The sequence below is a fragment of the Pogoniulus pusillus genome, chromosome 23 (assembly GCF_015220805.1).
Source record: "Pogoniulus pusillus isolate bPogPus1 chromosome 23, bPogPus1.pri, whole genome shotgun sequence".
In the NCBI taxonomy this organism is placed as follows: Eukaryota; Metazoa; Chordata; class Aves; order Piciformes; family Lybiidae; genus Pogoniulus; species Pogoniulus pusillus.
The window spans coordinates 21,137,155-21,151,291 of NC_087286.1; the positions used below are offsets into that span (position 1 = coordinate 21,137,155).

Consider the following 14,137-nt stretch of genomic DNA (forward strand, 5'->3'; position numbering starts at 1 on the left):
ATACCACCGGTGCGCGGTGTCCCGGTCGTGCTCTTTGAGGGCAGTGGTGCTCAGGGTGAGCTTTTGTCTGTGGATTTGTATTCCCCCTTCAGGGGTGGTGATCAGGTTCTTTTGGTGTGTGCGGCGCTGTTAAAAGTCACTTTGGGTTAGGGGCTGGGCTGTGAAAGTACCTGCTGGGACAGTGGCTGAGAGCAGCCAGGCAGAGAGGGAGCTGGGGGTGCTGGCAGAGAGGAGCTGCAGAGGAGGCAGCAGTGCCCAGGTGGGCAGCAGAGCCAATGGCATCCTGGGCTGGCTCAGGAGCAGTGTGGGCAGCAGGACAAGGGAGGTTCTTCTGTCCCTGTGCTCAGCACTGCTCAGGCCACTCCTTGAGTGCTGTGTCCAGTTCTGGGCTGAGGTGCTGGAAGGTGTCCAGAAGAGGGCGACAAAGCTGGTGAGGGGCCTGGAGCACAGCCCTGTGAGGAGAGGCTGAGGGAGCTGGGGGTGTGCAGCCTGCAGAAGAGGAGGCTCAGGGCAGAGCTCATTGCTGTCTGCAGCTCCCTGAAGGGAGGCTGTAGCCAGGTGGGGTTGGGCTCTGCTGCCAGGCAGCCAGCACCAGAAGAAGGGAACACAGCCTCAAGCTGTGCCAGAGCAGTTCTAGGCTGGATGTGAGGAGGAAGTTGCTGGCAGAGAGAGTGATTGGCATTGGAATGGGCTGCCCAGGGAGGTGGTGGAGTCACCGTGCCTGGAGGTGTTCAAGAGAAGACTGGCTGGGGCACTCAGTGCCATGGTCTGGTTGGTTGGACAGGGCTGGGTGCCTTTATTTTATAATAAACCTTTTAAATTGTAGAGTGAATTCATTTCTCATACCTGTAATAGATATAAGTGTTCTTGTAATGAGTTATATCAGAAACCTTTAGCCTGTGTTAATTCCTTTGTATGTCCAACTGTTCTGGCAGCAAAGGAATTTTATTTCCAGCTGCTCTGATGTGTGACCAAAATCATTGCTCTGGAGTATTGTTTATTCCAGAAGGGATGAACCTGCAGAACTGTCCCCATAGAAAACATTTCCTTAGTCCTCATGCAGACTAAGTGGGGCGATGCATCCTGCAGCTTTGGCAGCTGGAACCCTACCAACAGGACACTGAACTAGAATTTCAGGATTCCAGGCTCCTCTGTGTGTGTATATCTGCCAGGTTTGCCTACTGATAAAATAAAGGTAAACTTGCTTTTATGGCAGTCTTGAGTTCAGTGCTTGAGGCTTAGCTGACTCTATGGAAACAAAGTGATAAAAGTTACTGTCCCATGACTGCTGAACATAAACTAACAGTAAAGGCTTCTAAAAATCAGATGCACCTGAGAACTGGGACGTTATAGTATCAGGAACAGTGTGGCCAGTATGACCAGGGAGGGTATTCTTCCCCTGTAGCACTGGGCAGGCCACAGCTTGAGTGCTATGGCCAGTTCTGGGCTCCCCAATTCAAGAGAGATGTTGAGGTGCTGAAAGGTGTCGAGAGAAGGGCAGCAAGGCTGGGGAGGGGCCTGGAGCAGAGCCCTGTGAGGAGAGGCTGAGGGAGCTGGGGGTGTGCAGCCTGCAGAGGAAGAGGCTCAGGGCAGTGCTCATTGCTGCCTACAGCTACCTAAAGGGAGGCTGTAACCAGGTGGGGTTGGGCTCTTCTGCCAGGCAACAAGCAACAGAAGAAGGGGACACAGTCTTAAGCTGTGCCTGGGTAGGTATAGGCTGGATGTTAGGAGGAAGTTGCTGGCAGAGAGAGTGATTGGCATTGGAATGGGCTGCCCAGGGAGGTGGTGGAGTCACCATCCCTGGAGGTGTGCAATAAGAGTCTGGCTGGGGCACTTAGTGCCATGGTCTGGTTGCTTGGCAAGGAGTGGGTGCTAGGTTGGACTGGATGAGCTTGGAGGTCTCTTCCCAACGTGGTTAATTCTATGATTCTGTGATTCTCTGATCTGCCTGCCTGCCTGCTGGTGGTGACTGGATCAGTGTGGGACACTGCAGTTTGTGTCTGCAAGTGTTGAGTGACACACAAGAAATGATGTTTGGCCAGAGGAATTATATTCCATGACAGTTTTTCTATTTTTGTAGACCTAACAAAGTGGTGTGGTAGGCTTACAGCCCTGAATCTCCTGCAGTGGAAGTATAGGCTCTGACAGCTCTGTGCAGACATCTCTGATCTGGTATCCTCCATCAAGCACTACAGAAATCTGTGGAACTGTATGAAGGATTAATAGTTTGAATTTGTGCTGGATGCAAGGAAAATGGTAGTTTATCTTAGAAATGGGTAATACTGCAGCCTCTCTGACAGCACCGGGGATAGATGGGAGCCAACCATATGTCACTATAGCATTTACATGTACCAAAGAGGTTATGCTCACTAAGTCCCACTAAAACAGCAACAGAAATGAGCAGAGGCTTTATTTGTTGATTTTAAAATGTAAGTGCATCAGAAGGTATCATAAATATCTTTATTTGAGGAAAGTGAACAATGAAATCATATTTGAAGCGTACCAATCTCCTTCAATACTTTTTAATTTTACTTGTTTATTGTCTAATGAAATATTTCCAGACTGAAATGTAGTTGCCTCATCAGTAGTTCTGCTGGTCTGTGCTGCAGCTGTTTGCTGTGTTAGAAAGTTTCTAAAATCAGTAACCTGGTATGACAAAATTGCTCTTGAATAACCTAAGTGAGTATCTGTCATTGCAGCCCAGCTTTTCCACAAGAACATGTCATTTTGCACTGTACTGTAAAACAACAGGTTCTATAGTAAGGATCATCCATGGCTAATGAGAGTAGCAGACCTTCAGCAGGTTGTTCAGTGTATCTAGGAAGACTATTTTGCTGTTTCAGGTTTTAGTCAAGGTTCTGACTATGTGTTAGTGAATGTCTTCACTGTGAGATGTATAATCCAAGCTTCCTCGCTGCTTCAGAAATCCTTGGTCTTTTTTTACTGGGGAAAGGGTAGAAGTTTAGTTTGTTGCAGGCTGGCGTGCACTTCGTAGAAGGAATATGCTGATGAGTCCAAACTGCTGAAGTGGCTGATTTTGGAGGAGGCTTTTGGCAGGTGCTTGGAATTTCGCTGCCATTCTCTTTGCTGAAACCATTCAACATGCTTGAACTTCCCAGCTGTCTGCATGCGGCTAGCTCACAAGCTCCTTCCAGTTCCGTGTGTTGCAGGGTGCCATTTCCCTTTGGAATCAGCCTCTGATTGTCAAAGCAGCATGGTCTGTTCTCGCACTGGGAAGGATCCCAGGTAACTCCTGGAGAAGGAGTTTGCCCCAGGCGGTGAATTCCCAGGTGGGTACGCCATAGCGAGTTGTCCTGGGCACTGCCACTGCTGCCCAGCTCCAGGCTGACCTCTCTGACAGGAGCAGGCTCCATAAATGACTTTGATCTTCTAACTGCTTTATTAATTAACACAGCACTGACCATCGACTCTGGGAGAATCGGCTCATGTTCATCTACAAGAGAAGTGCACACAGGCACATTACTATGGCAGTCATTTCTGTGGCATAAGCTCAGGAACTTGAACAGGTGAGTTTATCTGTACCCTTTCTGCCTGTGGCCAAGAGCAGTGCAAGCTGTTCTGGTGCCAGCTTACAGGAGAAACATTTCACACTTGGTTCTGCTGTTCTGAGGACATAAATGGTACCCTAGGGTTAGTCAAATGAAAATGGAGATTTACCAAGTCAATACTGATCAAACTGGTACTTTAAGACTCATTAACAACACAGATTGAGAATTGACTTTCAGTAATTAATTGCTCGTAAGCAAAAATTCCTAAGGTGAGCAGGGACTTGCTCCATGTGTTGGTGGCTGCCGTGATTTGAAAGGCAGAAATGTTCTGTTTCATTCTGTTGGAGCTTTGTTGTCACAGCTTGAAATACTGTGATTGCTTCCAGATGAAACAGGTCTGAATTTCTTTCTTAATGAGGGAATCATTAACACACAGGTTTCTAATATTTTATTGAAGTCTTACTACTGCAGTCAGTGTAAATGGTGTAAATATCTCCTTACACTGGTGGTGTCTGAATGTGAGAAGTAACTAAGAGGCTGAGGTGATGCAGTTTTGGGCATTCTTACAGATGTAACTGCAATCTTGCCTGAACTGGCATTGATAGGCAACATCACACTTTACCTTGAACCTTATGAACTGGCCATCAAAAGAGTCTTGATTTGACTTCAGTTGATCAGAGAGTTCAAACTAAAGCATCTATTCCAGTTTTAATAGTCTGGGCTGCTTCTGAGTTGGGGTTTGATTTGTTCCTTAGCATCCTTACAGATGCAGCACACAAAACTGAGCAATGACCTTGCATAGAAGTGTGAGAGTCCTGAACCACTGTGTTCAATTAAGACACATTCAGCACTCTCTAAACTTCCCAAGAAGAATTTAATTAGACAGATCTTTGGTTGGTTTATTTCTTTCATAGCCTTGTTGCAGAGTTGTTTACTATCTGGCCTTTTTCACAGACTGCCATCATAGATGGATACTTTTAAGGTTCTGTAGTCACAAAAGTTAATCTTATTTAAAGTCAGCTTGGCAAATACTCAGAAGAGATTTCTGCAGTCAGAGCCTCTGTGTTTATTCTGTTGTGACTGCTTGCACTGAATGCTCTCATTTAATTCCTAAAGTAAATACTGTTTTCCAGCTTCTTAGCCAATAAATAATGAATACACTGCTCTGTTATCTCCTAGCTGGTGACTGTCAAATCTTGCCATGCTCTTTGTTCTCAAATCAGGAACAGGCAGAAGCGTGAGTGTGGCTCTGTGTATTGGGGAAGAAGCAGAGGAAGTTGTTTTCGGGTGACTTCTCGATTGCTAGCCCACCAGTCAGAAACCTAGGGAAGTTTCATGACCCTGGCAAGCAAGTAGTGACATTGAAAGCTGAAAGTCCTGAAGGAAACTTGGATTTACCATTCCAGCTGTAGTATATCTGTGTAGAGACAGAATACTGGCACAGGCTGCCCAGGGGACTGTGGAGTCTCCTTCTCTGGAGATACTCAAAACCTGCCTGAATGTGTTCCTGTGTGATCTGGTATAGGAGGTCCTGCTCTGGCAGGGGGCTTGGACTGGATGAGCTTTGGAGGTCCCTTCCAACCTCTGACATTTTGTGATACAGTAAAGCTGAAATGCTCAGAGTTCCTGTGGCATGGAGGGACAGCTGCTCTGTCAGGCAGGACCCATTACTTTGCTTTAGAACAAAGACCTTTGGCAGGGATTTTTAAGATCACAGGGGTCTGAAGATGCTCTCCTTCTATTATGTTTGGATCTCAAGAGGTTTTTGTGCCTGACCTTTGAGGTTTGTGTGTATGTTTATAATTTTAGTGGTGGTGGTGTCCCCTGCACAGGCCAGCCCCAGTCTTACCCTCTAAGCAGGGAAACAATTTGCTGTTGGTACAAAATACTGATTGATATGTGGACTGCCTTTGGACATTAGCTGGAATTTCTGCATAGGTTAAGCTCCTAATTTAAGCAGGTAGGGCTGTATCAATATGGCAGTGTTCATTTCTGCTTGGCACGTTCTTGGAAATGGATGCATATAAGAGGTTCTAAGTGCTGAGTTGTGTAATAGGTTTGCTTAGGTTCCAAACCATAGGAATGTACAAGATCAACTTTCAGGACATTGAGAATTCAGCATAACAAAAAACCCACCAAACTTCAACTGCTTTGAACAGTAACATGAATCCTCTTCACACAAGCTGTTTAAAGATAGAAGCTCAGTGCAATAGATGATGTGGGTTTGTGAGTATTTTGGATGTTTCCAGCAACTGTGCAGTCCTACTTTGTTACATCTTTAATCTTCAAATGGAGTCCTTCCAAAAAAATCCTGCTCTGATTACATCCACTACGTCTGCAGCTGCATTTGAGTTTAATCTGACTACACATTTCTGCTTCCTTTCTTCGACTAACTTAATTTTTGCTGCAGCTGCTTAGGTGGGCTGTTTTGTCAGGTTAGTTGCCTTTTTGTACCTGATCAACTTCTTGCTCACAGAGATTTTAATTCTTTTAACATAAGAATTTCTAGATATTTGGATGAAAGAATATTGAAGTGAATCTGTTGTATAGCTCAGAATCAGCAGCTGTCTGACATAGCCAAAATCTAGACAGGCTGAAAATAGAGAAAAAAATGTAAAGCACAAAATAACCTAAGCTCTGCATTGGCTGAGCCCAATACTACGATGAGAGGTGAATGAAGTTTTTCATGTCACAATTAAACTCAAAAGACAACTCACTAATTGACTTAGTATTGCTTTAACTTGTTAAACAGGTGAAAATTTCTAACACAGTTTAGTACATTTTTATTTAGACTGCTGCTTAGAGGATTACACTGATTTAAGGCTGTCCCCTCCCCAGCCCAGCAGTGAGCACCACTCTGTCTGAAACCTGTGCAGTACTTTAAAGTTCTTTGTATAAAGTCTGTCTGCCACAGCAGGTAGATCAGCGATCCACATTGTTATTTGTTTATCTGTTTTTGTACCTTCTGAGCAATGTGCACTGAAAGCACTTTCAAAACAGGACCTTTTGTGCAAAGCTTGTATTTTAGTTACCTACTGTGGCTCTCATTAGAAGCTATTTATTAGCAAAACCCCAACTTGTACTGGTCACTTGATATTTGCTGTTGCTTCCTATAGTCTTGAAGGACACATTTTTTATATAGATAAAGACAGGGGAAGGAGAAGAGGCAGAGTTGAATGTTCTGATGGAAGCACTCAGGAAAGCAGAACCATTACAGAGCACATAGCACATATAAGCTGAGGACAGACACGAAGTACATGGCTCCTCTAACAGTTATCATTTACGTTTAGAATTTTACTTGACTGACATAAAACCTGTAAAACTTTATCTCAGACATGTTCATCTGCTTCAAATTCATCCTAGAGATTCAATTCTGTGAAGCTAATTGATAGAAACATAAGATCAACATTCAGTGAAATGAACAATCCCCCAAAACAACAAAAAGGAATCGGCATGGTGCCTCTCTTGAAGCGGAGCGTAAGAAGAACAAAGCTGCAAGTTACTCAAGGTGTAAAGAAACAATATTTAAATCTACAGTTGCATCTTTTTCCTATAAATATAAGCATACCTGTTTTAAATACAATAATGTGTGATTGCAGCTTTTGCTTCTGTTTTATATGGTCATACTGCTCCTCAAGTAGGCTTACATCCATCTTGGTCGGCTGCTTATCGCAATCTGAAGCCTGTTGCTCTGAGGTATGAGTCACTGAAAAAATACCAGTCATGTATTTGTAAGCCTTTACCATCTGTTGCAACAAGGAAGAAAAAGTCACACAGAAGCAGGGCATTTCCTTCATTGTGTTGACCAAAAAAAGCAAGTGATATATGCAGCATCTGAGATATGCCTAATTGAAGGAGAAAATTTGTTCCGAGTACCAGTGACTTCTTTCAGAAGTTGCGTGGTCTACTCTGAAGTTGTGGCTTGCAGTCAGCTTGTTTCCATGCAGTGTGTCTGGAGCTACTGCATTCAGAGGTCATGACTACAACTGGATAGTTGGATTTAATGTTGACTTAAGGTTGTGAGCATGTGAAGCTTTGCCAAGAAAAACAGTGAAATACAAAACCTCTTTGAACACAGGTGCACAAAGAGCTGGGTGATACTGGTTTGTGTAGTAACGCTAATTCTTCAGGGGATGTTGTCATGGTGACCTCCTCATGATAGTAGTTCTACCAGGAAAAGGTTTCTTCAGGGTTCTTTCCATAAATTTTGTCAATGTTTCCCTCCATTCTCCTTTCCTTAACTTTAATCCAGTTTCATTCTTGCTGCGGCTTTTGGGGCAGTGGAGGAGGGGAGGATGTGTTACACCTTAAAATTAGTCACAGCAGTATGCACCAACAACACTTAGAACTTGTCCTGGTGTCCGCTAGGAGACACTGAGGTAGGGAATGCCTTATTCTGACTCAGGTTCTCTGCCATTCTATTAAATGAAATTCTATAGAAGTAACAATTATGTTACTTAGAGCTGAACAGACCCCTCAAATGCATGGTAAGCAAAAATATATGGCTTCTGGTTGTGTAAAACACAGTATGAAGCTGTGGCTGGGCTCTGAACCAGCTTCTGTCCCTCAAATAGGTCCATCTGATACTGTTGCAAGAGCCCAAGAAAGTAATATGTGAAGGAAAAAATTCAGTTAGAGAGTACTTTTAATGTAATTGTGCATCTGCTAGGTTCCTTGCAGTAAATGCAGTAAAACACATGGCATAAAAACACTGTGAAAGGACAGTGTGTGAAAAGAGTGGTTGTGTGCTGTGTTTTTCCAGTTACTGGCAGAAATCATGTGATGATTTGCACCGTAGATGATTTAGTGAATCAGGCTCAAATCCTGAAGTTCGCAGGAGTCCCTCTGCAAGTTGTATGCAGACAGGTGATGACTCCAGATAGGCAGTCCATGGAGTTCTGGCAAGGCTCAGCAGAATCACCTGTGTAAGTCTGCTGTCCTTCACTTTATTAATAATTGGCTTTGCCTTCCCAGCAGCCTTGGCTTGCAAGTTGTGGGGCCTGCCTCAACTGCAGTCTTTTTCTGCCTTAGGGACAGAGCAGTAAAGGCAACACTTTGTCAGGCACTAGCTAGAGAACACGTATCATGTTAGAGTTGGTCTGGCGTAGCGAGCCTTTGGCAGATCTGCTTTGCCAGGCTGCCTTTGCTGGTGGCAAACACCTAGTGCTCTGTAGGAAGGAGTGCCTCACTTGCCTTGTTTTTTTTCAGTGTTCTGAGCTGTTGGCACATGAAGCCTACCTTTACGCCTTCAGGCAGCTGGTTTATACATTAGGGCAGAAGATTTAATTAACCTCATTATAGTCGGAGCTGGCATTCAATGCAAACATTATTAATGGTCATAAAAGTTACCTAACCTTTTTAAAATTCCAGTCACACCATTCGCCTTGCTGACCTCCTGTGAAAGTGGCTTCTGCAACGTGACTCTGTGTTGCAGAAAGAACTACCAGGATAGCATCCTTGAACATGGAATATAAGCTCTGTCTTAGAAGTTGTATGCTGAACTTCTCATTAGAAGAGCATTTAAAGTATAAGGAGTTTGTATGTGACCAGAAATCATTACTTTTATTAATTATTTGTGCTATGCCATTCCCTCAGGATCGTGGAAGAGCCATCACATTTGGTTACACAAATGGGTTATCCAAGGCAAACTCTTCCCAAACAGCTGCAAGAGTGAGAAGCAAAAGCAGAAACTAGGAGTACAAACCAGATGCCCACTGGAAGGAATGAGTCCAGATGATACAGCAGAGCAGTGCAACCAGGAGCAGGGTACAGTGCAGTTTGCCTCCTTCTCAGGGAATGCTTGTAAACAGGGCAGCTTCTTTTGCTCTCAAGAGGTGTGAGCAGACACGTGTTTGGGTGTGTGGGCTTTGCTATCGAGGTAGGTGTCTGTTCATATACATACAGACACAGACAGAGAGACAGATGTGTGCTGGGCATCTGAATGAGCTGCCACCAGGCTGTTACTCACAGTGAGCTGCAGGTCTGATCTCTGTGGCATCATGAGGTACATAGGGTTGATTGTGACTTTGAGGTAGTGAGCTGATAGAACTGATCCTTGTTATACTACTGAGGTAAACTCAAAAATGGATTACCCAGGGGTTCTTGTTTTATAGTATAGTGGAACAACTTCCTTTGCACTCCCAGCCTGTTGAAAATGTTGTCAGGCGTCAAATTATGACTTCTTCTCTAAATCAGCCAATTATTCAGTCTTTTAAGTTGCTTGGGTCCGGAGACCATTGCACACTTCTGAAATACGCAGCAGGTGGCACTATTGGAGTGGTTTGCCTTAGGTTTGCCTTGGTCTTAACTTGGCTTGTAGGCTGCCGAGGACTGTAAGCAGTCGAACCGTGCCCTAGCACTGGCACATGTATTTGCTAACAGTACTTAGAGGTTATGAAAGCTCCTTGCCACGCTTAGGCTTGTGTAAAAACTTGTCTCTTTACTTGAGCAAACTTCTGTCCAAAACAGAGTGATTCTTGTTTTCTCAGCCACTGAAGTCTGAAGTGCCATGTTTCCCTTAAGTCTGTTCTTCCAGTGCACAATGGAAGCAATTCTTCACTTCCTTAAGGAGGAATAAAAATGTGAGAATACTTCATAATCCAAAAGCAATGGCTTTTAGAATGTGAAGTAGATGTTTGTTGCCCTTGACCTTGGTTGAAAAATCTCATTTAAAAGGATGCAACTAATTTTATCTCATGTTAATTAATTTGTGAGTAGTAAATTAGGGGTTTTTTATTAAGAAAATGTTTGGAGGGCCTTATAGGAATAATTGTTGATTTAAAGATAATTTCAACTGCTCATAATGGTTAAGTAATTGAATGCACTTCCTGTACCAGTGGATTTTACTGCACACCTGAGACCAGAGGTGTGTATGATTATTCAGATTGTTCACGTGCAGAATTATTGACAAGTCCAACACCATGCATGCAGCTTACAGAGATACAGTATCTGTAGATTTTAACCAAGCAGCAGAACCAAAGTTGCTGTGAAAGTCCCCATTTCCTAGCTTTCCATAGTGGTTGTTTTTTTAGTTTAAACACAGCCTTGCAGTCCTAGAAAGTGATTATTTGATTGTTAGAAAACGTAAGAACAAAAAGAATGATGGTAGGAGCACACCTGCTGTTCTGTGTGCTCCAGACAGTATTAGTAGAATCAATCATCATTCATTTTTTAATGAGATTTTTTTTTATAAGAGCATGTAGATTTCTGTTGTTTGAAAGCACTGCCTTAAAGCATGGCACAGGGACTGGTTAAGTAGCTGGAGCACTGGACTTTTTGATGATGCAAGATTATTTTTTGGTGCTATCTACAAGTCCATGCTATTGGGAGGAGTAAGCCTGTGATGCAGATTTTCAGTGTTGTGCTGGTTTGAGGCTAACTGAAATATTTTACTGAGAGGAGTTAAATCCTTAGCTGTGAGAAGAATGAAAAACTCCAACATGTACCCTATTATCACCCATTCTGCTGAGAAACACAACTAGTCAAAATAGAGATAAGACATTCACTGCTCAGCTCTCACTTCTGGGCTATGCCTTCTTTCTAGCAGTCTGGTCTCTGTGGCTGCCTCTGCCTTAACTCTCTAATCCACCTAACCCTTTTTCCTCTAACCTCCTTGTCATCTTTTATTGACATCTCACCTCAGATCTCCAGATTTATCCCATGAGATATACGTGGGTTGATCTGGTTATTTCTGAAGGGAGGGAAAGAGGGAGGGGGAAGGGGGGATTGGGTTGGGAGCCCTCCTGGAGACTCTTGATTGTTTCTGGGAGGGGTACTGTGTCTTTTTATTACTTTTAGCTTGTGTATAACTGTAAATAGTTGTGTATATATCTGCTTGTATATTGTGCTAAGCTGTAAATAATAGCTTCATTCTTTATCTTCCAGCTGGCTGAGTCTAGCCTGGGTGGTTTTCTTAAGTGTGTGTGTGGGGGGGGTGGGGGCAGGTAACTCCCAAACCATTAGAAGTGTGATCTTGAGATGTTTCTTCTGATCTGACTTTACAGGTCGTCTCAGATATAAAGGGTTCAAAAGTGTCAAAGCAAGGTGGCCCAGCTGTCCTTCAAGTCCCTCTGAAGGTTTGGTGAGCTTGGGTCATATGTAGTCCTTGATAGGATTCTATTTTCCCCCTTTATCTCTTGAGGTCTTTGGACTGGTCACTGTTGGTTGTCTGCATTGTTAGGACTGAAATCTATGCCTGTGCAAACAAGAAACATCAAAAATGTAGGGTCGGGAGTTGTTAATTTTGTAGTTCTGCTGCCATTGCCCACTGAGAACTTCTGAGATTTCCATTTAGAAGTGGCAGTGTGCAGAAACATGTCTCGAGAAGAAAGGGAAGGTATTTCCCAGGTGGAGATTTTAAACAATGGAACCCTGACATCTCCCTTTACACTTTTGCTTCCTTCCTTCTTAGTTCTCAGAGGAGCCCTGCTTACTGCAGAGGGTTTGGACTAGATGACCTTTAAAGGTGCATCCCAACACAATACATTCTATGATTTTATGAGTTTCTTAAACTAGTGAGACAAACAAGCTGGTTAGATTTACTGCTTTTTCACCTCATAAAAGTGTCCTCCACAAGAACAGGGTGAGAGGGAACTAAGTGGTCTTCAGTAGTCCTCTTCTGAGGACTCTGGAAATTCATTGAGAGCTTTCTTCATTCTTCAGATGCCTGCACATTTCTGGTACTGCTGCCTAAGTGTCTTTTCTATACCAACTGTATCTCCAGCTGTTTCATATCCAGAGTTATGATGGCTATAGATCTGGGAGACAACAGCAGCCTGTGTTTATACATTCTTCTAAACAGACATAAAATGCACCTAGGAACTCTGGGAAAAATTCAAGCAGGATCTAAACCGAGTTGGATAAGTTACATTCAAGTTCTGCCTTGATTTTTACACTTAGAAGCTACATGATTTTGATTCATTCTTGGTTTGCAAAATGATTCTGGGGCCTTGCAGGATGGTGCTGAAAAGTGCAACACTTTGTCCTTATTAGTTTCCACTTCAGGTATTGTTTGAAGAGGAATGAGTTTATCTTTGATTGTTTTTAATCAATAAAATGTACTTATCTGTAAGTGGAGTTTGATAAGAATCAAATACAGCATGAAAGAACTGGTTAATCTGTTGTTAATGAAAAGTTTTATCTTGATGACAACATCTTGATTCTGAGATATTTGCTTTTCAGCATTAGGACACAAACTGCTTCTGTGTTCATCTACAAAGAAATCTGCTGGGTGTATAAGTTAACTTTAATAAGCCTTGCAAATGACTGTAGTTAAGATAGTCCTCCAAAGAGGATGGGTAAGTGCTATTACTGTTGTGAAAATGAATATGGACTTGGGATCTGCAGAAGAGGAAAGTATCCTAAAAATAATTTGCTATTCAGAAACAGCTTTCACTTCACTTACATGTGGAGCTCTCGTGAGGAATCTGTACTGCACTTCATAATCACTACTAGCCTAATTGAGTCAATGAGATTACATCTGTAAAACTAGACTATGTAAAACCAGATACAATTCCACAGTACCCACTGAAGTCAACACATGTTCTGCTGAATTCAGTAGAAGTGAAATTGGAAGATTTTATGTACAGCATTCAATAAAAGCTGCAAATTGACCAATACCAATGTATAATTGAGCTCCTGTAGTTGGGCTGTCATTTAAATTCCTTTCTTGCATTCATTGTTCATCTGCACCTATATGGTTTAATATGGAATCCTGAGCCAGTTCTTCATGAGATAGAGTCTTAACTGGGAACCACACTTGGGATTTTGAATATGCACATGTCAAGAATCAGCCAAGAAGTTTGTGGAATAATTGCTATACCTAATGAGTTATGTCTTCAGTCTCCATGTAAGAACTGTGCTCTGGGCTTCTTCTGCAGAGCTCATGCACAGAGCTTTCACTGGCTCTTTTTACTATCATCCATTTGCAGTACAGTCTGTACAACCACAGTGGATAACAGCCACCGTGAGCCATTGCTTCAAAGTATTCACTAGAGTGAAAAACAAGACTGCACAGCATTTGGAGGTATGGACAAACACCGTGGTCATCACAAAATCATGTGCAAGAGTAAGTTCAACAGGTAAGTGCCTATTTTGGGAAAGGAAACTCCTTTTGGTGGTACAATGCCATCTCAATAAAAAGAACAGTAACTTCATGCCTCAGTTTGTGGTACTGTGGCATTTTATATTAGCAGTACCTGGTTAAACATTGTTGGAGATTTTGTGATAACAGAGTACCTGCAATGCTAAGTAGAGCATTGTCATTGCTCAGGTATCTTTCCAGTAGGTAGGTCTGGTACTGGAGCTGAGGTTATGGTTTTGTTGGTTTGTTTTTCAGTTGTTTGGTAAGGGATGTGTTAATGTGTTACTGTTCTATTACTTGGAGTTTAGCGTTGTAAACTTCTCCCACCTAATTAGCGGCATTGCATGTGTCTATCAGGGTACTTGGCAAAGAGGCTGGCATTTATCTGACCCAGCTTACTCTGTTTAATGTTTCTGAGGCTAATTAAAAAGCCACTGGATCTCTTACTGGGAAAAGGATAATTGTGCCAGCAGGCCTAACAATGCTAGGTCTAACATGGGATGCTACAGCTACACGACATGTGCTCTCTGATGTCTGTCTGTGCAGC

At 42.9% G+C, this 14,137-nt stretch overlaps 2 protein-coding genes and 1 long non-coding RNA gene across 6 annotated transcripts in view; 2 read left to right on the forward strand and 1 right to left on the reverse strand.

Moving 5' to 3' along the window:
• Window positions 1–1,970: 1,970 nt before the first annotated feature.
• On the forward strand, window positions 1,971–7,126 carry LOC135185846 (uncharacterized). The gene is made up of 3 exons (XR_010306655.1): window positions 1,971–3,290; window positions 3,416–3,527; window positions 6,873–7,126. It is a non-coding gene; the product is annotated as an uncharacterized LOC135185846 (long non-coding RNA).
• Window positions 2,413–7,306, reverse strand: LOC135185845 (uncharacterized). The gene is given in 3 exon segments (XM_064162962.1): window positions 2,413–2,926; window positions 2,928–3,454; window positions 7,078–7,306. Coding segments are annotated over 3 exon segments (813 nt in total). The 3' UTR covers window positions 2,413–2,869.
• A 4,196-nt stretch (window positions 7,307–11,502) lies between these two features.
• XYLB (xylulokinase) overlaps window positions 11,503–14,137 on the forward strand; it is an 87,754-nt gene continuing 85,119 nt past the window's right edge. Inside the window, exons 1-2 of one of the 4 annotated variants that reach the window (XM_064162872.1) lie at window positions 11,503–11,589; window positions 12,690–13,588. The gene's annotated coding sequence lies outside the window, so the exon portion shown is untranslated. Of the gene's footprint in view, window positions 13,589–14,137 lie in introns of all 4 variants that reach the window. The other 3 variants (XM_064162874.1, XM_064162873.1, XM_064162871.1) reach the window with 3 other exon arrangements.